Source organism: Sceloporus occidentalis, unplaced genomic scaffold (genome assembly GCF_023333645.1).
Source record: "Sceloporus occidentalis isolate IW3139 unplaced genomic scaffold, rSceOcc1.0.p SCAF_3, whole genome shotgun sequence".
In the NCBI taxonomy this organism is placed as follows: domain Eukaryota; kingdom Metazoa; phylum Chordata; class Lepidosauria; order Squamata; family Phrynosomatidae; genus Sceloporus; species Sceloporus occidentalis.
In genome coordinates this window covers 207,330,622-207,356,743 of record NW_028316983.1, presented here as the reverse complement: position 1 = coordinate 207,356,743, position 26,122 = coordinate 207,330,622, and the positions used below count along the sequence as shown (strand labels likewise).

At 38.2% G+C, this 26,122-nt stretch overlaps 1 protein-coding gene across 9 annotated transcripts in view; it reads left to right on the top strand.

Moving 5' to 3' along the window:
* Window positions 1–26,122, top strand: part of EYA1 (EYA transcriptional coactivator and phosphatase 1) — a 119,650-nt gene that overhangs the window by 19,865 nt on the left and 73,663 nt on the right. For 3 of the 9 annotated variants that reach the window (XM_089517442.1, XM_089517446.1, XM_089517451.1), the window contains 4 exons: window positions 9,517–9,594; window positions 13,353–13,422; window positions 13,718–13,863; window positions 18,650–18,787. In XM_089517442.1, the coding sequence (XP_089373568.1) occupies window positions 9,517–9,594; window positions 13,353–13,422; window positions 13,718–13,863; window positions 18,650–18,787 (432 nt within the window). The remainder of the gene's footprint in view (window positions 1–9,516; window positions 9,595–13,352; window positions 13,423–13,717; window positions 13,864–18,649; window positions 18,788–26,122) is intronic. The other 6 variants (XM_089517449.1, XM_089517445.1, XM_089517447.1 and 3 more) reach the window with 3 other exon arrangements.

The window sequence follows — 26,122 nt, the reverse complement described above, 5'->3', positions numbered from 1 at the left end:
GCCCAGCCATCTTGCCATGTAAAAAAAGCAGCCTTACGCCTCTCATGTAGTAAACTTCAACAAAAACTCTGAGACATTCAGAACAAGTGGTGGACCAATTTAGCAGAAAAGACACAATGTTGTGCTGATTTGGGTGATCCCAGAGGATTTTACGAAGCTCTTAAAGCAGTGTTTGGACCTTCTTATCAGGTCCAAAGCTCCTTATACTGTTCAGATGGTCAAACATTAATTACAGATAAAGCCTCTATTTTGAACCGATGGGTTCAGTGTGTATAGAGCCATTGTACTGTCTATTCTCCTTTATGGGTCTGAAACATGGGTCACTTTTCGCCAACACCTACGACTCCTCGAACGCTTTAATCAGTGCTGTTTATGCACAATTCTAAATATACACTGGGCTGACTATGTGACAAATGTTGCTGTCCTTGAGCAAGCAGAGATCACCAGCATTGAGGCCATGCTATTGAGAATGCAGCTGCGTTGGGCAGGACATGTTTCTAGGATGGAGGACCATCGCCTTCCAAAAATAATACTCTATGGTGACCTCGCCATGGGTCAGCGTAAGAAGGGTGCCCCAAAGAAGAGATACAAGGACTCCCTGAAACAACACCTCAGGCTTGGCCAAATTGATCACCAACAATGTTCCGCCCTGGCCTCGCATCGGGAGGCATGGAGACACACTATCCACAATGCTGCAGCCTTTTTCAAAAACTCACGCCGAACGAGTTTTGAAGAGAAACGACAATGCAGAAAAGAACCACAACTTGGAAACATCACCCTAGGAGACATTCTGCTGTTCTTTCTGCAACTGGACTTGTTTATCTCAGATCGGCCTTTTTAGTCATCAACGTGCTTGTAGAAAGCGTGAGATGAGTCCTTCCTGAATCTTCATTCGCAAAGAAAAGCCAAAGAGAGAGAATATTTTCTGAGCAACAGTTCATGGTAACTTGTCATTGAAACACTTTTGTATACAATTAAATAGAATCTTTACATTAACTAGGGGCATAAGTTAAATCCAAATTCAGAAATAAACTCACCTTACTTCTCCTACAAAGGAAAATCTTCTCTAACTCATTCACACACCACTGTATTTCTTACATTGATTTCTTAAATGCACTATGTGGTGGCAGAAAGCATGGAACCAGAGAATAGAGGAACAACCCTTCTCTTCCAGGGTCTAGGTGACAACCCCCTGGAAGTATGCCACAGTTGCTATTCAGGAAAAGTAATTCCCAGTGTGCCAGGCAAAAGAGAGAGAGAGAGAGAGAGAGAGAGAGAGAGATCTTGTCTAGTCCCATAGCATGCTAGTGACTAAGTTGTAGTTGAAAATATTTGGGGGAGAGAGGAAAAAAATTATGCTTATATTAAAATCTGAGCCAGAGAGGAATTTTGAGGCCACACTATGTACCTTGTTGGTGAACCTTGTAGATGAAAGAATATCCAAGAATAGTCATGTTGGCTATATAGCACAGTACAGAACAGTAACATGCAAAATCCATGACCATGATACATTTATTGATGCAACCAAAATGCATAAAAATACATGCTGTGAGCTTTAGAAGATCCACTGGCTTCTTCATCAGGCAAAAGTATTAAAATCATAGGGGAGAAAGAACATTATGATGACGTTAGTCATACAGGCCTGCATTTGTTAAAATGTTGCAGCTCTTGTTAATGATCTCAGTGAAAACGGTATGGAGGGATATCCAAAAATAAATAAATTGGAACCGCATTTGGCATGTTTTACCTAAACAGTACCTAAATGTTTTCCTAATGCAACAGCATGGAGATTTCTTTTAAAAAGCAGAGTTTATCATGTATATGTATATATATATGTATATGTATATGTGATGAACTCTGCTTTTATAAAGAAATCTCCATGCTTTTTCATTGGGAAAACATTTATGTACTGTTTAGGTAAAACATGCCAAATGCAGTTCCAATTTATTTATTTTTTTAAATGTATAATTTTTAACATATTTGCCTGATGAAGAAGCCAGTGGACATTCGAAAACTTGAAGCATATACTTTGTACATTTTGGTAGACCTCACAAAGGTATCACTATTGTGAATTTTGGATGTTATTGTATCTTGTAGTTGAAATTAGTCCTATATTACATCTCATGTGTAATTTTTACTTCTAGGTTTGAAAGATAAGAGCTTGCCGATATCACTGTTGAAGACACATTTTGGTGCATTGCAATCATATTCATACTTAACTATGGAGTAAGATTTCTTGTGTGAAATGGGTGCAGTTGCCAGATGAAAAACAGAATAGGGCTGCTATAGCTTTAATAGCTGTGTAGAAGGGAGACTTTCAGTAGGCCTTGTTTGTCATGCAAGATTCTCCTGCTTTTTAACCAGCAACCCTAAAAATGACACATATAGGGATTGTACTGTAAATGTCTAGAATGTATTGATCAAAAAAGATTGTAAACACTGGGCACAATGGCATGGAAAGTAAACACCCACACTATTCACTTGATAGAATCATAAATATTGATACTTTACCACAAAAATAATCCAAAGTAAATAGCCAATTTTCTTGCAGTTATAAGATTCCAGTCAATAATTTTCTACTTGTTTTTCTTTTTTACATATCAAACTCAATTTTTATTTTAAATCAAATATATATATATTAAAAATCAATTAAGATATCTAATTTTATATTATTATTTTAAAAACTTTGAATTTTAATTAAAATCGCTGATCTTTATTTGTCTTGCCAGTCTCTTTTATTTTGGTGCAACTAAATTTTGTGGACTCAAAAAAACTGTTAAATTCTCATCATTAGTACCTAATTGACTTATGCGTGGTTGCTATTTGCCCTGGTGGTGCAGTGGTTAAATGCCAGTACTACAGCCACTCACTCACAAACCACAGGGTTGTGAGTTCAGTCCCAACCAGGGGCCCAGGGTTAACTCAGCCTTGCATTCTTCCAAGGTTGCTAAAATAAGTACCCAGCTCATTGGGAGCACTTAGCTTACAGTTCTAAACCACTTAGAAACTGCTTAGTGTGGTATGAAGTGGTGTATAAATAAAGCTGCTATTGCTGCTTGTTTAGTGAGCATTCAACAATCTCTGCCTTTTGGCCACCAGAAAAAAATGCTTTGAATGTGGTGTTTTATTTGTATTATAAGTTCATATGATATATGTTGGGTTTTTTTTAGAAAACATGTTATTTCTAAGCAGCGGCATCCTGCACTAGTGGGGGGTGAGGGGTCAGGACTTGAGGGTCAGGGCTTATGGGGTGGAGCCAAAAGGGACCATTCCCAACTCCCTGTCCTATGTGGCTTTACTTCAGAGTAAAGCTGCATGGGGCAGGGATGAGAGGGAGGTGGGCCCTCTTCCTCCCTGTCCTACATGGCTTTACTCTGAAGTAAAGCTGCACAGGGCAGGGATGGGGCAGCTGAGCCCTCTTTCTCCCTGCCATGCACCATGGCAGGGAGAAGAAGGGCATTCACCAAGTGTCATCCCCCGTTCTGTGGTGTACCCCCCTTCAGTGGTGTCACCAGGTGCAACTCCCTCCCCCCCCCCCCCCAGCAACTTCTACTGATGCTACTGTTTCCAAGGACTGTTTCTAGGAGGAATTATATTCCCAAAACACATATGGTAAGAGCTGGAGAATACCCCAAGGGTCATTCAGTCCCACCCCCTGCCATGCAGGAAGACACAAACAAAGCACTCCTAGCAAATTCAGTGGAAGCTGCTGTAAAATAATGCTCTGGTAGACGCTTTTTTCAACTTCACATATTCACTGATGGAGTATGCACTATCTGTAACTATGCAAGAAAGAAATTTTAGAGTAGAAACATCAGAAAGAAAATGGCAGCATCATGGTTGCTTGTTCATTGTAACTGTCAACATGGTGTGCAGCCATGTAGAGAAAAAGAAAAACAGAAATATCTATTTTTCAGGTTATAAATAAGATGGTTAGCATCTAAATGCTATGATATCCTTTTAAAAAGATGTCTTAAGAGCCAGAAAGGTACAGATATTGGAATAATCCAGATATAATGATCCAGATATTGAAAAAGGGGGAGGGGGGTCCAGACTAAGTGCCACCCTTATAATGGGGCTTGGGCACAGCGACACAACCCATTTATTGTATCTAATGGGGGGGGACCGGACCCCACGCCCCCCCCCCCCTTGGCTACGTCCCTGTCCTGCACATACCTTTTGGAAAAAGAACTTCTGATTTGGCTCTTATGATTTGTTAAGATTCATGTATAGACATCAGTTTTGTAAAATTTTGTATGGGTGTATGCCATATGTATAGTAAGGCCATATGTATGCATAGGGAGAAAGCGTGTACACAGCTGAAGTTGTTTTAAATCTGGGTAGAGCACAATGACTAGCATAAAATGTTTTCACAAAACAACCAAGATAATTGCTTTATCCCACCAGAGAAAATACTAATGAAACAAGAGGTGGCTTGGTCAGTCCATTTAATAGATGGTAATCGTTAGAATTTCATTAGGAGCACATAAGTATCAACCAAAAACTTTATATACATGTGCTTAAAAGGCAGCTGGCTGTAAGTTCTTGTACTCACTGTACAGCAGTGAGAGTTCATTGAGAGTAAAGGCTGAACACTGAAAAACCTCTACATATTATCATACAAAATAGCTTGTTTTGTATGCCTGGTCTCTGAAATGTTCAGTGAGCATGCACATAATGTTGTTAAGCTGTCTGAGTCAGTTACTTTTCAGGAACATTGTGCTCAGATTTGCTCAGCAGTTATGAGCAGGACAAATCGGTGTGCCAAAGCAGGTAACATGACTTTAAGAGTGCAGTTTCCAGTTGATTGTGGTATTAATTCAATATGTCAGATGTCTGTATGAATGCTGCATTATTTTTAGGAAATTACTGTACTATATTATGGAGCAGTATTACCTTAGATACTTATTAGATCGCAGAGGATCATATGATTAATATTTAAGGTTGCATTCAGACAATCATATCTTGGACTTATCCTACACTAAGCATGTTTGGTCCTGAACTGGATTGTGGCCAAGAAAAGTTAAAAGGCAGCATTTCAACCTTCTGTTCCCTCTTACTGTTCTGAAATTTGTTCCGACCCAAGTGGTAGAGCCCTTGCTGTTAATCTCCAATAGTCATATTTTCTTCCTTTACCTGCTGCACCTGCGTGTGTGGCGGGGAGGGGTGCGGAGAGGGTGAATTATCTTAAATCTTTGCTATCTTGCAGGTATGCTGACATTGCTGTGGATCAGAGCTTACATTAGAGTAGCACTGGACAACTTCTGGAGGACCAGGAGCAATTTTTCTCCTGGACTTTTGCAAGCCACACATAGCCTCTGATCCTCTTGCACTACCTGGAAATTTTAATCCCCAAATGGTAGATCACCACTGCCCATGTAAACCTATTAGATGGCCAGAAACAAGAAGGACCAGGGAGGCAAAATGCATTCAGACAGGAAAATGTTCCCCCAGGGTCTTCTGGGAAAGCAGTTTAACAAGATTCAAAGTACGGCACCAACCCACTCTCTAAAAGAAGCTGCTCTGAGCAGCTTCTTTGAAGGGGCGCCACAGGAGTGCTCATGTGTCATGATGATGCACCTTCCAGCTAGTGCCGTTTGGGTGCTGTGCCACACGTGCATCATCATGGCATGCCCAGTATGGATCGGCGCATGCCAAGATGCTGGCAGAAGGGCTTTGACCATGTACATGCCTGGATGATGGCAGAAGGGCTTTGACCGTGTACGTGCTCAGCCCTATTTGAATCCTAGTTTGGGCCCAGGCACGTATAAACTGCTGGTCTGTATTGGCTCTTAGTTTACTTTTGGACACTTCAATCAAGAACATATCATACTTTAGTCAAGAAAGTATCCTTTTTCCCAGGAGCCCTTAGACCAGAACTTGCACAAGTTAATATTGGGACCCTGTATATTCCATTATCCATATTGTTAGAAGTATTGTAAGAGATAAACCTTAATGGGTTTATGGGTGGGTGGGGCACAAACCTTAATGGGTTTATGGATGGGTGGGGCACACACTGGGAGTTGGCAGATTGGAGGCTTGGTGGCTACAGCATAGCTAGTGGCAGTGACTGGAATTGATATTCTGGGTGGATGCATCTATTTACATTTAGAGTGTTTTATTGCCAGTTCTGGATGTTTTGGGGTGTCCATCCTGAAATATCTTTGGGGAAAATCCTCCCTCTGATGTTCTTTTGGCTAAAATGGGGCTCCCTGGGGTCATGGCCCCCATGGGGATGTCCAAAGATCTGCTTTCTGTGTGTGGGCTGTGAGTTAATGGTGTGTGTGAGAGTGTGTGTTTTAAATATAAAGCGCCTGGATCACAGTATAAAGCGCAGTCCATCCAATCCATTACTAGGATTCAATGAAACAATCTTTCTGCCACCCAATGGAAACATGAATTTTTACTTCAAACTTTAAATTAGACAATATGTACTGGTTAAGGATAGCTGGTGGGGTGTGCTCAATATAAGGTTATTGAGATAATAGGAAGATATTTCTGTATGGCTTTGGAATTATGATATAGTAAGGCCTTGGTATCCACTGGGGTTTTGTTCCAGACTCCCCATGGATACCAAAATCTGTGGATGCTCAAGTCCCATTAAATACTAGGTATGCTTTTTGGAATTTATGTATTTTTGGAATATTTTCAACCTGTGGATGGTTGAATCTGTGGATAAAGAATCTGTGGATATAGAAGGCCAACTGTACTATTTTCTTATTTATTTAATAACTCAGGATTGTTTGAGGTATTTGGAGTATCTACTGTGAAGTGTGATATTTTTGTTTCTTCAGTTTTGAAAAACAACTTTCTAAATGTAATGCCTGTAAAGTTCTGATCCCCTAAATCAGCCTTCCTTGTTCAGGATTTTGGTCCAAAACATCAGAAGAGCATCAAGTTAGGGAATGTTATTCTAAATACAGTTTTTTTTAAATGTCTAAAAAGTCTGAACTCCAGCCCTATTCAGTCACACCCAATATGCTGTGTTCATAGTTTTTTGTGGGTTTTTCAGGCTATGTGGCCATGTTCTAGAAGAGTTTCTTTCTGACGTTTTGCCAGCATCTGTGGCTGGCATCTTCATTCTCTGAAACTCTTCTGGAACATGGCCACATGGCCCGAAAAACCCACAAAAAACTGTGGATGCCAGCCATGAAAGCCTTTGACTTCACATTGCTGTGTTCAAATTTTAGAAATCTATTATGTGAACAAACATTCATTACTAGTGTATGAATGTTTGTAATTTAAGATTCAGTTTTAAGATTCTTCCATCACCTATGCTTTAAATTTTGTTTTAAAAAAACTTACTTACACTATTATATCCTGCAAAATAACAAAGATGCACTAATAAATGTAAAAGTTTAAATCATAAAATACAAAAGAGCACATAATAAAAATCCATTTTTAAAAACCAGGATAAATCCAGCCAGTTAATAAGGCCAGAATAAAGCCAGCAACAAAGAGAATATATAAAAATTCCTCTAATATTTAAGGCTTAAAATGGGGGTGAGGGATAAAAAATCATAATATGGTGCATGGAAGAGTACAACATATGCACCCAGCAAGCTTTTCTGAGAAGGACATTCTATAACTAGGTTCCTTTTCTATAGTAGTTGCATCTCATTTGGAACAGGTATGTGGACAAGAGCTTTTGAAAATGTGAGGAAGGGATCTTCTAACTATTTTGGCCTGAAGCTGTTAGAAATATTAAAGTCTTGGTAAACCTGGGTAGGCATAGGGGCATTCTATCATTGAGTGGTAGAGGTGGCCCTCCTACTCTGCTCATGGCCATAGATGATTTAACTGCACTTGTAGCATATTGCAGTCATCCTATGAGACTTCACAAAGGCAGGAATAACTATAGGTCATCTCTGTTTAGATAGGGTGCTGATGGCTTTCTGCCATAAAAGAAACATTCATGATCTCATGAGTAAACCAGTGAATTCCACACTGACTTCTGTTGTGGTGGTAATAATATGTAGCACAAAATTACTTCTTCTGAAATTCTGAAACATGTAGCAAGGTACTTTATGTAAATTATTTTTAATGTGAAATATTGACAATGTTGGCAATATTTTGCTTGTTGTATATTTGAACTTTATGTTTTTATTCAAAAGTCATATTTCAATCCATGTACAAGCTCCCTCTTGTACTCCAATTAAGTGATACAACCAGAGTACACTTAGAAGAAAGTAAAAAGTTTTGTGGCAGAGGACATGTTTTGCATGCAAGAGTGAGGATCCTGGCATCTCCAGGTTCAGCTGAGAAAGACTTTTATAGGAACCTCTGGAGACTTGTTACTTATGTGCACAGACAAAACTGAACTAGATGGACCACTGGTGAGATACAGATCAATCAGCTTACTATATTCAGCAATATCAGCAAGAATGTACAAAGTCTATAAAGATAAAGATTGCCTTCAAAAACACAGCTTAGAAGATGGGAAATCATTGGGATTTATGTGTGTCTGTGTGACAAACACACTGACAAATTATTGATCTCTTTTAATAGGAGTGGGAATTAGGTAGCCTTCCCAGCATCTCCCCAGCATTCTTCATCATTGGCTATGCTACTTAGAGTTGGTGGAAAGTGCAGTTCAACAGCATTTGGAGGGACTTATGATTCCCATGCCTGAGTTATAGTATTATGGAACATCCCCAATATTTGCAGATGATGAAGAAAAGGTTAGATTACATGGCGAAGGGATACGAAATTACAGAATAGGTTTAATTCATTAACATTAGCCAGAGTTAACAGCATCTTTGATACAGTATCTTAGATCAGGCCTGTGGTCCATATACCCCTAGGAGAAACATGGATGGGCTTCAAGGAATCTGTGAGTGGGATACAGAAAAGATTTCCCCAACTTCACTTTCCTTCACATTTTATTGAAAACTGTGTTTAAATTCATTTTTCTGGGGAACTGGGGTATAGTTTTTCAGATTCTGAAAAAGGGTCCCCCAAACAGTTAGGATACAGTAGACTGATATCTAACTAAATAGTAATACATAGTTTTATTTGTTCTTTCATTCATTTTGGACAGATATGACTAGAATAGATTATGCAACTGATATTTCTGTAAATCGACACCAAAGTAACTTTCCTCCTGTACACACCGTCCTTAAAGGCCAGGTTGGGGGTGGAGTTGGGGTACAGCATCTGCACGTCACACAACCCAGCTCCGCCCCTAGGGCAGTGTGATGCCACACGCCACACCATATGGCGTGCAGCATCATGGCACTCCTCTGGCGCTGCTTCCAAATGACGCAGCACCAAAGGAGTGCCATAAAGCCATACAGCCATGGGTATTGCGCCCTGGAAAGGCCGGATCAGGGCCGCGGTGAAAACTGAGGTGCCTGCAGGCCGCGGTCTGCACAGCCCCTTTGTTTGGATTTTGTGAAATGTTGCCTTCATATACAATTTGAACAGATAGTATCTACATATGTGTTGCACATGTACACATGAGTGTTTGTTCACAAGTATTATTATAAACAGAACATATTTTATTTATATTTTTAGTTAAAACAGAGCCAATGAGCAGCAGTGAGATTGCAACTACAACAGCAGACGGGTCTTTAGACAGTTTCTCAGGATCAGGTAAGGAAGCAATCAAAGTATTTTCACTTTGTCTAAATTTAATACCTAGTTGGTGGTGGGGAGGGGGGAGTGTTTCTTTTGATTTTCTTCTGATTTTCCTGTTCTGGATATTCTCTTTATTGGGGCTGCTGTGCCACCTGTTAAATATAACTATACCCTAGCCACTCATTAATGTATATACCACAAATACCCATGTGTAAGGCAGCCTCATGTATAAATCAGGGACAGGTTTGGGAACCAAACTAATGCATTTTGATATGACCTATGAATAAATCGAGGGTAAAACTTAGGGGTATGTGGCAAAGAATGGAAAAGACAAAAACCAAGGAAAATGATGCCAAAGAACTTACAAAATTCTGGCTAGCATAACCGTGCTTACCCTAAAAGCTGGATGATGATAGGGAATTTTGGGGAATTCTGGCTCTATGATGTGTGGGGGAGGTGACCAGGTGCTGGCAAGTCTAAGAAAATGTGCACGTCAAAAAGAACGTAAAGGCAAAGCAAAACAAAAACAAAAAACAAAACAAAAAATGGCAATGCTAGCAGTGATTACAGTCTTCAATGTGAAAACTTTGCTTTATTTTAACCTAGAAAAGCTGACAAACATGAGTCTCATTCAGAACCTCAGTGCTCATTTGAGAGGAAGCACAAAAAGCCACCACCATCACCACCACCACCACAATTTTCCCAGAAACAATACAGCTGCAGAGAGTGTAGAGGGGTTTTGTTCTTCTTTTAGCTTCTGTTGGGACAGACTAAGGTCTCGCCTTTTGCTATTCTACTCAGAGAAGGGGATGGTACACACACACACACACACGAGTTAGGGTACAGAACTTACATTGACCTGGGGAAAGGTTGACCCAGGAATTTTTGGTCCAAAATTTCTAGGCTTATACATGAGTATATACAGTAATAAAATGTCACATGAAAGAACACTGTGCTTCTGATGAAATGTGTTACATCTCACAAAACTTAGTCCAAATTAAAGAGAAATTAAATGCTTAAGGTGCTACAAAACTTTGTTATTTTTCTTTGTACAAGAAACTAACATGCCCCCCAATTTGGTTAAATTTCAGTTCTTTCACTTTCCACACAAATCAATAATTTTTAATTTTTATTTATTTTGTTTTAAAATATTTATATCCCTACCTTTACCATGGGATCTCAGGAAAGCATATAAGTTTGATCAGTATAAACAATTTAAAACTTTAGAATTTAAAAACATAAACTGATCAAAGACATATTATACAATTTAACAAGTAAAAAAGCTTAAAATTATAAACATTGTAAAAGCATATATAGATGTACATATTCTGTACATTCTGCAATTCTTTCCTGAAATATAGGGGGGAAATAAACCCAGAAGTCGTGCTGGCGCTGAAGTGTGGGCCAGCTTACAGATGCTCTGGCAGCATGGCGTTTAGATGCAGAACAGCTTGAAGCTGCCCATGGCCTCGGCAGGCAGGAAAAGCTGCCCTTTTGCTGGTCCAAAAAGGAGCGGCTCTTTGTCACTCTTGTTTCAGCTGGCTTTGAGGCAGATTGGGGCTGTGGCATGTGTTCGTTGCAGCCCCAATCCATCTTCGTAAGGTGCGGCTTCAAGCTGGCCTTTCAGGACCATCTGTTTTGGCCCCTAGTCCTGCTTCTACAAACGTTTGCTTATCCTCTTTTAAAGGCCAGTCTACATTCCCAGTCCACATATCCTTCCCTTTTTTAGTATGTACAAAATTTTTAAACATCCAGGTTTCTTCATTTGAATGAAAGATACTGATCAGAATTTTTTAAAAAAAAAAACAACCAAATGACACATACAGTATATGTTTAGTTATTAAAATTGAATAATCATATATTTAATCAGTTAATTCCATTACTGATTTAATCTAAGTTAAACATTTTTAAAACCTTTTTTAAAAAGGTGTAAACCTGCTCCAGTTATTACAGCAGGAAGTATTTCGTTGATTTCCTGGCTAATGGCAGTATAGCACTTTCCATAGCCAACCTCAGCTACAAACTTTCAAATCCCCTTTGTTTCTGAGAGAGAATTGGTATGTTTGACTTTAGCATGGTAAATGCTTCTAAAGTAGCCTCACTGCTCTAAAAATATTATGTCTATATTTAACCTTCTAACCTGAATAAAGGTACAGAATCGTGCCTTAGTGTTTTGGATGCTTTCCTATTTTACGTGGTAGAATACTTGCTTTCCATGCAGAAGAATCCATGTTTTATTTCTGATATATTTAATCAGGACTGGAAAAGTCCTGTCTGGTACACTGGAAAGCCACTCTTAGACACTGTAACTCAGAAGCTGGGTTATCTGGTTTCTCAGTGTGTATGTGTCTTCAAGTTGCCTATCGACTTATTGTGGCCCCATGAATTTCATATGGCTTTCAAGGAGTACTCAGACATGACTAACAGGCCTGTATTCTGCTCACCAACTCTTTATCGGCAGGCCATTCCCTCTTTTCCCCAGGGACCTGACAATGTAGAAAGAATGCAATTTTTTTCATTGCAAGGTCATTCTGGCCTTTGCAACCCCCACAGGGAAGTGGAATAAAAAGGGAAAAGAGATGTGCATGTGTGTGGAGAATGAACAGAGAATATTTTTTTCATCTGTTTTTAAATTTATTTTTTCTACTGACATCCACTCATCATCTATCTAGTCTCCTATCAGATTTTGTTAACTGTCAGTTTGAATTTAGAAAAAAACACACAAGAGCAGTTTGTTTGGATACTGTTAACATTTGGCTTTGTCTGTACCCAGTACTAGTAAATGGCCCCTGAAAGAGTATAAACAAATAGATGAGGCCATCAGCTAAAAAGATTCTCAATCTGAGATGTATAAAATACTGGAGAGGATTCACTGACTTACATCATGTATCCCACTTGTCACTACTAAGGGCCCAACTAGTTGTTTGACTGCGGGTGTAGTCTATTAGGAGGGCAAGGGATTAAAAAGATAGTAACTTAGAAGATAAATAGCAAGTTAGAAGAGAAAAATTACAGTAAGTTAGAAGAGCATTGTATTTGATTGAATTGTGCATTTTTTAAAAGGCAAACATTTTACTTTTAAGAACCATAAGTGGCATATTGGGAAGGGCAAAGTTGTGACAAAAGAGGAGTTGGAATGTATGATGGGGATGTTTAAAAGCCTTAACACAGTGGTTCTCAATGGTAGAGCAAGACCCCCCCTCCCGGGGCGCATGAGAATTATTCAAAGGAGGACCCAAGACTTGGAGGCTCTGATCCCTCTTGTGCCTCCTCTTTCCAAACTTTTTAATGTGTAAAATTTACATATGTGCTTTGATAAATATTGAATTTAATTAAATAAAACTTCCAGTCTGAACAACATTATTTCCTTATAAAATGTAAACATATGAATATACATGAATGTGCACACGAAAATATGCAAATTAAATAAAGAAAATATTTTTATTCATATAGTATGTTGAGGGGGAGGAGAGAATGTCCAAATGTAGATGTAAAGGGGAACCCAAGGGTAAAAAGTCTGAGTACCACTGCCTTAACTTTTGGCTTACGTATTTTATGAATGATCCCTTAGGTGTAATTACAGCAGTCTAATTTGTTATTAAAAATTATTGCCCTGCCTTGAACCTAGTAAAGTGTTACTTGGCGCAGTTTTCATTTAATTAAACTTTGTTAAGTGTGTAAAGTTCCCTTAACAAAAATAATGTTTATGTTAGATGAGTGTGTGTGTGTGTGTGTGTATTTATACTTCCGTGTCCCTTCTTTTTTCCTTACAGCAATTGGAAGTAGTGGCTTTAGCCCAAGACAAACTCATCCATTTCCCCCTCCACAGATATACCCGTCCAAGTAAGATGCTTGTTTCTTTTTTTAAAAAAAGCAGTAGAGTTAAACTTCGTTTGAATTATAATTGGATCCATCTGTTAAATCTTAATTGAAATCAGTTTATCCTTGTGAGAGGTAGTAACTAGAAAAATTTCTAGACATAGAAAACCGATTAATTAAGCAATTACTTTGGCATAGCAGTCAAGGAATTCAGATTCTGTCCTGTAGTTTAACTAAAATATTTGTATATTTCCGTCTAATGAGAAGGCTTCTCTCTCCTTCCCTCCCTCATTCTCTCTCCCCATTTTGTAACAAATAGTAGACCATACCCACATATTCTTCCTACTCCTTCTTCACAAACCATGGCTACATATGGACAGACACAATTTTCCACAGGGATGCAACAAGCCACTGCTTATTCAGCCTACCCACAGCCAGGGCAACCCTATGGAATTCCATCATATGGTGAGTTAATTTGCTGGGGAGATGGTAAGAAAACATTATGTACTGAATTATGAAGTTGCTTTTTGTAGTATTAAGCAGTGGCAGAGGATTGCATTTTTGTACCATTCCTTAAGCACCAAATCACATCTTAGGAATTCTGTGATACAGCACAACTAATTTTGAACATAACCTGAAGCTTTAAAAGCAATAGAGCAGGATCTGAGGTTGTTCTAGGACTTTATACTTGAGTTTCTTAGGCCCGGTACAGACCTGCAGGAAGCGCCATCCTCGGGCCAAAACTAGGGTTCGGAAACAGCAAGCAACCGCATTCTCCCAATCCCTAGCACGTAATGGCAGCACCATAATGACGGCCTTCCAGCCACATCGGGGCCACCATCATGACATAAGCAATGTGCAGCGTCCAAACATTATTGCGCCACACTTGCATCATGGACACACCACAATGCGCCAATGGCACACTCATGGCATCCGGCGCGCACAATTTGGCTGCTGCAGCCTCTGTCAGGAGCGGTCTGTCAAACCCATTAGTTATTTGAAGTGTTTCTTCTTTAAATGTTTAATAACTACTTGTATCTTATCTTATTGCATATATAGATCACTGCTTTAGGTTCTGAATTTTCTATGGCAACGTTTACCAAACTGTAAGCTGGATCCAGATTTAAACTATGTGCTTGAACTAGGTAAACTGTGTAATGACTGAGGGCTGAAACAGACATCCTGAAGGGGCAGCTTCAAGCTGCCCCAAAGAAAGCCAGATTGGGGCTGCAGCAACTGCACGCCGCAGCCCTAATCCAGCATTTTGCCAGCGCAAAAAGAGGCAGCAAAATGCCACTCCTTTTGAGCTGGCAAAAAGCCTGCTTTTCTGCCACCGCAGCTTTGTGGTGCTCCTGCAGCATGCAGCCTATACAGTACACCCACATCATATGCTGGAAGCTGTGCTGGAAGGAGTTGTGCCATGTGCCTAAAGAAGCAATGGTGCGTGTCTGTTGCGTGCCGCCGCAGGCCTGAACACTTGAATGGGGCTTGGGCATCCACATTTTTCCTTTACCCGGGAGGTCCGGAACAGATCCCCCACGTAAGGAGAGGGCGGATTTTAAATGCTGTGCCACTGGAGCGCCACAAAGCTGTCAGGCAGGCAGCTTCATGGCAGCTTCTTCCTGCTTGAGGGCATGAATCATCTAAACAACATGTCCCCAAGCTGCTGGGAAGCTGCTGCAAAGGGGCCATCTGTTTTGCCCCTGAGTTAAATCCTACTGAATTCAGTAGGTTTCTTCTAAATGTGGCCAAGTTTAGATCCATTCCTGTACCTATAGCCCATGTAGAAAGATCAGTGGGCTTTTTTTTTTGTGAGCCCAGTGGTGAGTATGAGGCTTTGAGCTTAGCATGAATGAGCGCTGACCATTTTTTGTTGGAAGTGGAAAGACCATAACTTTATTTCTTACTGCTGAATAGGATGGGTCCATATCCAGGCATCCATTGACCTTCCTGCCAACCAATTCAGCAGCCTTCACTTGCTCTGGATAGCCACCACCTTCCAACCAACCAGGATGCCTCTGATTGGTTGGCTTTCCCATTCTATACCAAAACCTGGGACGAGCCCTTGGGATCATTCTTGCTTTATCCACAGCTGACATTCACAAGTTGGCACTTCTTTTTGAATCAGGAAGTACACTATACAGATTACTGAACATGTTAAAAGGAAACCTGAATGAGGATGCATGTTTTCATCTTTGCTACCATGACTGTATTTTTATTTTTTGAAAGATTTTTTTTTCCACAAAAGATAGTGTGATCCAAATAAGTCTGAAGGCCCATTGATTCCAGGTATTTAAGCATACCTAATGTAAACAACTCCATAATTTTCTTCAATAGAACAAGCAATTGATATATTGATCAAGGGAAACATTGATCAAATAATTCCTTAATAATGTATCCTGAAATTTTGTCCCACATAAAGAAGATTTAACGTCTCCTCTCAAACAAAAGTAAACAGGAAGCACTGTCACATTTCAGTTGGGAGCATGTTGCATAGTTCAGGGCTACTTACCTAAAAGCTTTGCTGTTCCCCACAGTTAATTTCACCACTCTACTAAGGAGGTTTCTGAGTTGTGCCTCCACAGTCAGTGACATGATGAGGAGGCAAACAGGATAATAAACAGGATATTAGTATCTTGAGTCATGCATGACTCAGAACATGAAGGGCTTTACTATGGCAGCAAAGCTGATCATGAGTGATTTTCAGAGTTGCAATCTAGAAACACCTGTAGGTTTAGTCACCAACACCTTGGTTAACTCAGTTCTAGCTATCTGTTTCACTCTTGTAACTTGTTCTAAAGTTCCTCTGAAAAACAAAAACAATGTTTTAGGATCATACTTCTGAGTTTTATATATCATCAAAAATAAGTTTTATGCACCTGGGTTTTATTCCATAATGTGAGAGCTGTGTGATGTTTAAAAACACATGCACACTGTTATCCTTTTTTGATAACTGAAATGTATTTTTAAACATTTCAAGAATAAAAAAGGGAGTTTAGCTTCTATGAAATTATCTTACAAGATACTTTTAGAACAATAATTGTGTATGCTAATTATATTTAAAATTAAACTTAATTCAATCTGAAGGATCCAGGTTACATGAGTTATTAAAAAACCTTGCTGAACAGAAAGCATTGTCCTGTGATACTTCACATAACTAGCTGTAACCACAAACCAGAACTGAAATTGTAATTACATATATGTTTAATATGTGTAATCAAACACATATTAAGCTATCATTTAGTAATGAAGTATTTTTAAATTAATTTAGCAAAGGCTCTCAATTTTTCCATTCCTTCACTGTATAGTATGTATACTAAATGTAAGTAATGTAATGAAAAAGGTGGTGGAGATAATTACTATTAACAGCTATTTAAGATTTCCTTGATCTTTGGTTACAAGGCTCTTACAAACATGGACTTTTCTTTTCAGTATGGCTTTCAGTTATTCCTATTCTGAAGAATTATCATTGGGCTTTTAGTTGTTTGTATTCATTTACTGATGTATTTTAACAAATATTCATGTGTTAGCACAATTCTCATTAATGTATTGGAATCACCAGGGTTCTGATAATATCTTTATGATTTCTTCCTCTTATTGTAAACAAAAGGGTAAAAGAATTAAGATAGTCTTTCACAATATATCTACCACATGGAGACTGTTCTAGGGCCAAATGAAACTTTACACTGCAGCTGCATGTAATGTTACCATGACTCCTGTTTCTCTTTTTCAATATACTCCCAGGAGAGGAAGATTAGCAGTAGCTGAGAGGCTATTGCAAAAGGGAGGTAACTACAGGGTATATAGAGCAATGACACACCAGAAATTACATTGGCATGATCCATATGTTGAGTTTGTTTGTATGCCAAAACATACATTGGTCCTGATGGAATTGCTTGTGTTTATGTGACTATTAAGCATTTTAGCATGCATTTGTGTTGGTGTGGAGGCAATCCATACTGTGAAGGGCAAAGGCACATGGCCCTGGCATACACAAAGGGACAATGGAGACAGTTCTATGTACTGTTTGTGGGGTGTCATTGTCTCTGCCCCCAGCCCCTAATAATTAGAAAATGCTGTCTGTTTATTTTGTAAAGATGTTTTACTTTTCCGGATAACATCCCTATGTCAATTCGAAAGGACTGTTAATGATGGACAAAAATGTTTGATTTTTTTTCCTTAGGTAAAATCTCTGTCTCTAGTAAATTTTAAAGGTTATAACATTTTAATATTTATCTTAATCTGAAGAAGCATCTCAAAAGTATTTTACATGCTTTACACCTGCATTAGTTGTGTGGGAAAAGTATATTCCTTCTGCAGTCTCTATTGATTTTGTCTCACCTATGCTATTCTATAATTAAAATGGCTAGACCTAATGTCAGACTTTGAAACTGTGAGCAGTGCTGCCCACAATAAGCCTCTGTGTATGGACACTAGCTCTCAATTAGGTATAGGTTTAAATCAGAACCACGCTTACCTGTAAATAAATCCCATTGAATTCAAAGGAGCTTGCATCAGAGCTGACATATATAGGATTGTAATGTAAAACTTTAGTTTATCTTTCAGTTAAGTATATTACACCCTGTATGCCTTGTAATTTAAGAAGGCTGAATAGAAATTTCATCATATTATATGCGCAATATAACCAAAAGCTAAAATTTATGAAAAAACGTATGTCTCTTTTTCCAGCCATCCCCAAGGCCCTCCCAACCCCTCATTTTTTAAAGTAAGATTACCCCTAAAACAACTAAATAGCCTCTAGGTAGGTTCATTAACTATAACCTACCATCCTAACCCTCAGACCCCTGAATCAAAATCACCTGCTTGAACCTGGAGATTGGATTGATTTGAGCTGATGTATGGCCCGAAATTGGGTGATGCAGCCTGCCATGGAGGCAGAAATGACCTCTCTGTGCACCTACTCAACCCTACCTTGGTAAATATGTTTAGGATCACTTAAAAGTTGCAATCTCATATACACTTCATTGTCAGTCCCACTGAACCCAGTTGTAGTTTTTCTTGAATAGGCAATGATAGGATTGTACTGTAAGATATGGTCTACATTTGATTATGCTGAATATAAGTAAACTGGAAGAATTTTTTTAAAATGGAATTAAATTATTGAGGCTTTAGTTGGATTGTGGATTAGTGTGCCTCTGCATACTTAGTGCATGAATAATTATGTTTCTATTTAATATCCTTAAAGTGTTTGAATATGAACAAAAAGCTTTGCTATCACTAACTGATTTAGGTGCATTGTGGGCAGGCATCAAGACAGAAGGTGGATTGTCTCAAACGCAGTCGCCTGGACAGACAGGCTTTCTGAGCTATGGTGCTAGCTTTAGCACTCCCCAGCCAGGACAGGCTCCTTACAGTTACCAGATGCAAGGTCTGTATAACTGATTAGAATTCATTGAATTCATTTTATTTTTGCATATGATTTTGGTTTATTTTATTTTAAATCCTAATTGATTTTTTTAAATCCATAAAAAGCAGAATTAAGTCAACTTTAAATGCACTTAAACACCACTGCTGACAATGCATTAGCATTTTCCATTCAAGACACAGTTTTTAATAGCCTTGTCAACATTTTCAGAATAACTATTTTATTGTATGATCCTAGTATTCAAGATCATCTTTCTTTTAAAATTAGTCTCTTTTTTAGAAAAGGTTCTGTGTTGTGATAGAAAATAAAACAGTGTGAAAAATTGTATCAAGAGTATAAATACAAGTTGACATGATTTCATCCCTTAGGTGTGTTTTCTTTATCTGTAAATTTGAGATGACGTTCCCTACAAGTTAACTTGTCAGAATGATTTAGCTAATGTTGGCAGTATACTCTAGAAGCTATATAAGTATTAGATGTTATCAGTTGTGGGTTTTTTCCCTGAGCAATTTAATGTTTACTTGATGTTATACATTATACCTAATACATTGTATATTTCTCTGTGTTAGTACTTACGGAATCCAGTTTTCCTGAGGAACAGAGAAAGAGATTCAAAACTAACCAGAAATATGATCTCTAAATTTAGACTGGGTCATTGAGAGGTATGCATGTTGAACCCCTTGGAAACCTTAGAACAGATGTTATGAAGCAGAGAAGCCTTAATGTATTAACTGGATCAGACCTCAGTGATGCTGAATAGCTTTTAGGATGTATTGATCTAGTCCTTAACCTGTAAGCAAGGGGAACATTTACCTTTTGAATTGACAGAAAAATTAGAATGGCAGAGGTGAGGTTCTGACATGAGGTCTGGATTAAAATACATTGCTCCCAAATTTGCAGCAGGGAGGATAGAATTCTTTTAGCTGATTTAAAGTTTTTTGTTGTTGAACTTAGGGTTGAATCAAATATTTACCTATACAATTGAATGGGTGCTTCTGGCCCATTTTAAGAGAATCTTGCTGTTCAGAATTAAGTCTCATTCAGTGCAGTGTGACTAACCTCCAGGTAAGTGTGTGAAGATTTGCATTGTAACTATTATAGAACTGTTACATAGCTTGCAGAAGAGAAGTTTGAGACAGGTATTTGCTTATTTTCATGACTTGTACAGTTTTATAAAACAGTTGAGTTTTACAGCCTTTGAATAGGGCAAAAATGTCACTTTCCACATAATTATTTGCAATGTTACTGAATATATCATCATTTGAAATTCCACTCTGCATTAATATTTGGAGGGAAAGCATGTCAAAGGTTGAAAATAAATGCCCTTTTGTTTCAGGTGGTATGTATAACATTGAGCTGAATTTTAAATGGGATTTCTTTTAAGTCAGAGTTCCCCAGGTACTGTCCTGTTAAAAGATTGTTATTTCCTTAGAATGTGAATTTAAAATCTGTCCATAATATTTTTAAGTTTAAAAAAACAACTCAACTTATTTTCATGCTCTCATTAAATATGAGAGATAAAAATAGTATCCTTTCCTCTCATATAACCTGACGCTCATATTTAAGGAAATGTTCCCATGAATAAAGTTTGCAGAACTGTTCAAAGGGACTGCATTATTTTATTTATTGGGAATTAATATGTAGCCCTCAATAAAAAAGACCTCATGGTGCTTTGCATAAAATCATGATTAACATAAAAGCAAAATAATAATAATAATAATAATAATAATAATAATAATAATAATATAAAATAAAAGAGAAGTAATAGTGCCACTATATTCAGCTTTGGTCAGGCCACACCTGGAATATTGTGCCCAGGTCTGGGCACCACAATTTAAAAAGGATGTTGAGAAACTGGAGCGTGTCCAAAGGAGGGCAAATAAAATGGTGAAGGGTCTGAAAACCATGTCCTATGAGGAACAACAGGGAGCTGGGGATGTTTAGCCTGGAGAAGAGAAGGTTAAGAGGTGATATGATAGCCCTGTTTAAATGTTTGAAGGGATGTCATATTGAGGAGGGAACAAGCTTGTTTTCTGCTGCTCCAGAAACAGGACCTGGAGCAATGAATGCATGCTACAGGAAAAGAGATTCCACCTCAACATTAGGAAGACCTTCCTGACAGTAAGGGCTGTTCAACAGTGGAACAAACTCCCTCAGAGTGTAGTGGAGTCTCCTTCCTTAGAGGTCTTCAAACAGAGGCTGGATGGCCACCTGTCAGGGATGCTTTGATTGAGATTTCCTGCATGGCAGGGGGGTTGGACTGGATAGCCCTTGAGGTCTCTTCCATCTCTACGAGTCTATGATTCTATGAAAAGCTAAGTAAAACAGACGTTTGAAATCTTGTCACCACATGTCTCACATGGCAAAGTTGGCACATGAACAAATGATCTTAATATCTTGGGCAAAATGAACTGGAAATCTAAAACAAATAAAACCTTAAAGATTCCAGAACTTTGAACTACTCTTGGACATAAACTCTGCAGCCAATGAAGTACCTTTAATATTAGTCAGAATATATGTTGGTCCTTGTGGTTACATTTCGGTTTCTGTGGCACTTAAACTAATCCAGTGGTGTAGTTTCTCTATATTTAAAAATTGTCTGTATCAATGAAGTTCTGTGAGTTATAGCAGTTCAGTGCTAGTCATCTGATGAAAAATATAAGATCTGATTTGAACATTTAAATAAGCTCATGCAAAACTTAACAAATTTATATATAGCACCCAGCTGGAATTGTTTTCAGAATGATCATTCATTCTCCTATATATTGACAATTCATAGTTTGTAGAGTTTTTATAGATTGGGTTGATTGTCTTTGTGTGTGTGTGTTTTATATAAAATTCTATAGAAAGCAAGGCCATAATTCCTTAGTGCAAGCTGATTATGGAAAACTAGTGGTGTTCTGCTACTACAAATATCATTGAATTGGTGAATAGCTATTGTAGTTCCAGACTATGCACAATAAGGAATAAATTGCATTTTACTTTTGCAGTTAGCAGGATGTTTTCTGGTGACAAGAACAGGTGATCTACTGTTTGTGTGACAGGGAATATCCACAAAACTTTGTGTGCTGTTATTTCTCTCATAATGCTACACTGGATTTGAACATTTTCTTTATGACTTGTTTTTATGTTGCTGCTGTTCACGGTTAATTTTGTAGAAATCATTTATATAATTTGTAAGGATGCAAATCCTTCCTTTTCTCACAAGATCTCACAAGAATGAAAAGCTATGTAAAATTTCTTCGTACCAAAAAGATAGCAAGGTGTTTTCTGCCTTTTTTGGTGACCGTTTTTGCAGCTGAGTGGCTGCCTGTACAGCTCCAAATGTCTGGTGTTTCCCCTGGCCTCACATCATCCTGTTTGTATGATGCAGACCAAAAGCCCGGGTCAGGATTGGGCCAGATCTGGGCAGACCAGACATTGATCCAGTGGATCTGGCCTGATCCCAGAACGAAAGGGCCTTAATGCAGATCTAAATGACCTTCTATTTGTCATAGAATTTCTCTGAAACTCCATGGCAGACCCCCTGTTGTACCTCTGACATCAAAGCGAGGTGCCTGGCTACCCCTGCATGGCCAGGTGCCCTGTTTTGACATCAGAGGCTGTGAATGGGGGCTTTTCACTAGCCACAATGGAGGAGTAAGGTAACGGGTGTATAGTGGTAATGGCTCCATGGTGTGGGGGAAAGGAGTATAAACCTCCAGCCATCCCCACACAAGTACAGGACCAATCCAGGTTGGGCCCAGGGCCAGGAAAGCAAGGGCTCTGTCTGTGCTCTCCTGGCTTGTCTGATTAACCCTCAAGACAGTTATTTTTGTGCAGTTGTACAAAACTATAATGGCTATGCAAAAATGCAATGCTTATTGAGTATACCTCTAAAATTAGCAATTAGCAAAATTAGTCCCTCTGTGTATTGTACGGAGAAGAGGGAAGGTAAGAAAGTTATTCATAAAGAAAGTGAAAAGTCTGCATTGATGGCAAGGCATTTATTGGAATTGCTTAGGAGATTTCTGAAGCACTTCTTAAAAACATTCAATAACAACAACAACAACAACGATGATGATCATGAAGATAATGTTCTGGTCCCAGCATCTTTCATGATGCATCTATTTCAATCCATTTACAAAATTATTTTTAATTTTTGAAGTTTCAAAATAAATTATTTTGCTTTAAGGCTTTATATTTCATGGCATTACACATAGTATTTACTGTTTTGTTGTTGTTAATCATTTGTCATGAAAGCAGCATGCCACGACATACATTGTTAAAATGTGGCAAATTTAAAAAAATTTTGAAGCATTTCTGAGCTGGTCTTGGGTGGTCTATGTAGCACTTTAGAAACCTGTTTCACATTTGTTATGGTCTCTGAGACCTTGCCCATTCTCCATGGGAGTCAGTAATGGTCATAAGATGAAAGAGATGTTTCTTATAGTATTCTGGCTGAAGTGCAATAATATATTTCATAGGTTCTTATGAATTTGCAGAGTTATGAATATCTCAGAGATCACTGCATAGTTCAAGAAGAAACTAGCTATCAAGAATTTTAGCAAATAACTTTATGTTAGGGCTCAAGCCCAACTCAGGCTTGCATCCTTCTGAGGTCAGTAAAATGAGTACCCAGCTTGTTGGGGGCAATTATCTTACACTTTGTAAACTGCTTAGGGAGTGCTTAAATGCACTGATAAGCGGTATAGAAATGTACTTGCTATTGCAATTGATACTGATAAAGGGGCATAGTTTGGTTTGTATATTAACTAATTCTTATTCCATTTATTTTCTTTAAAATGAAATGTCCAGCAGTTCTTTTACCAATTATTACATATTTGAAAATTCCACTGAAGATCCAATCCCAAATTCTGGCTAGCTAATAAAATTCAAGAATAGGATATGTTAACATTTTAGAGAAGCTTCAGTTACTAAATACAAGGAATAACACATAATGTGCAAGTCACATATCTGTCCTGTGTTCACACTTTTTATGTTATGGTTGATGCTATAGTGAGATACATCATTTTCAGATTGAGGATGACATTTCTTGCAGCTTGTTGCCAATGAGCTATTTGAGTTTGCCTGTTATAGGAAAAAAATGGAATCAAATAGACATGGCTCACACACCAGACTTTCTGTGCTATAAGTCTACACTTCTGGGTCAAATGACATGAGTTCGCATAAGTAGTCCCATCTGGAGTTTGTGACAGGCTGTTACTGCCACTGTGAAAGCTGCTTACTGGCTCTGAGAACTTCAAATACCAAGTTGCCCTTGTGGTCTCTTCCAACTCTATGATTCTAGCTACCCTTCTGGGGAAACATGTGGAACATTTCTAATTTATGTATTTTAGCTGCATAATCAGGATTATTTTGATTGTATAGTTTATCTTTAAAAATAATAATGTGGTTCTGCAATTAGTGTCTTGAATTATTCTCACAAAATCTGTGCCAAAGAAGTAATGAGAATCCTAAGGGAGCTATTCTACCCATTAGAGGTTTCTCTTCAAGATTGCTCACAAGTAAGCATTTACTCAGAACATGTTTTGTGCATTCCTTTGTCTGCCTGAACTCTCTTTAATCTGAATGTCTCCTCCCACCAATTCTACTTGTTCCTTCCTGTAGCTTCCATTTTCTTCTCCACTTGCTCGGATTTTTTTCCATTCAATTATTTGCCTTTTAAAAAAATAAGGATAAAAGCATTTCCCAAATTCTGTTCATAATATATGCAAGTATTTTATATAGCTGTTCTGAGATAGTCAATCTAGAATTACAAATTTAAATGTTTGTTTGCATTTTATCGAAAACCTTTTAATAATAGTAATAATAAAGTGTGTTTATATTTCCCGCCTCTCCCAAGGATCGAGACAGGATTACATCAGTAAAAATGATACGATAATACAAAATACGATCAATAAAACACTAATATTGAATTGACCCACATTCCTATTAGTTCTCTAAAATAACAGTTCATCAGTTCATCAATAGCCAACAATCATAATCATAATTTAAAAGTCATAGTTTAAAATGTCATAAAAATGATACCTCTCCCTTTTATCATCTGTTTACCTTGCTTCCTCATATGTAGGTGCATGCCCGCATGCATACAGACACAAACAATTGAAAAATGAATTTAAGCATAAAACTAAGGTAAAGGAAAAGTCCTATATAATGAAAGTATGTATGTATATACACACACACACACACACACACACACACACATATATATATATATATATATATATATAATATCTGCAAAATTCTTGGTACCAGAAGTGGTCCATATTTCTGATTTTTTTTTTGTATTATTATTTTGGAATACCTGCATTTACATATGCATAATGAGATATAATGAACCTGGAGAGAGAGTGATGATCTGTAAAAGGGTGGGAGATATGGATGCCTGCCATTTCATAGATCCTTGCATCTCTTTTCAGCCAACTCTCTTTCCAGCCTCACAAATGAAGTACAGGTGCGTACTGTGCTACTTGTGTTGTTGCTCAAAAAGCTTTGGATTCTGGAGTAATTCAGATTTCAGAATTTCAGATAACGGATACTCAACGTGTTTGTGTGTGTGTGTGTATGTGTGTGTCTGTGTGTGTAACCCCCCCCCCCCCCCATGTAGAACAGTTCATAGGGGCCAAAAGCATAGCAAAATTGCTCCTTCCATCTAGACATTTCAGATAGAAGTTCAGTTCTTAGTTTGTCCATGAAACTCACTGGGTTACCTTGGGTAAGTCACATGCTTTCAACTTCATAGGAGAGCAATGGCAAACCTCCTCTGAACAAATTGTCAAGAAAACCCCATGATAGGTTTGCCATAAGTCAGAAATGACTTGAAGGCACACAACAACAAAGAGAGAGTGAGAGATTACATAGATAGATAGATAGATAGATAGATAGATAGATAGATAGATAGATAGATAGACAGACAGACAGACAGACAGACAGACAGACAGATGATAGCTCTTCTGTGTGCACGCGCACACACACACACATACACACAGAGAATACCTGTTATTTATAGACAGAATCACAGAACTACCTTCCCTGTCTGACACAGTTTCAGAGTTTTCCTATCTTCTTTCCCACATATATGCTAGTTTCTCTGAGACTACTTGCAGTTCATCAGTGTGTCCAGTGAGGTTCAACACAGATTTAATCATGCTTGAAGATCCCACATATGAGGAAATAAAAATATCCACATTAGCCATGTGTTCTGGTTACGCACATGGGTCCAGTCACCAAGTAACAAATACCACACCATGTTTATAAATTGTATCACTGCATACTATCTGCAGTCAAGGCAAGGCTTTTGAGGGTGAAGATTCCCCCCCCCCCCTTCTTCTGCCA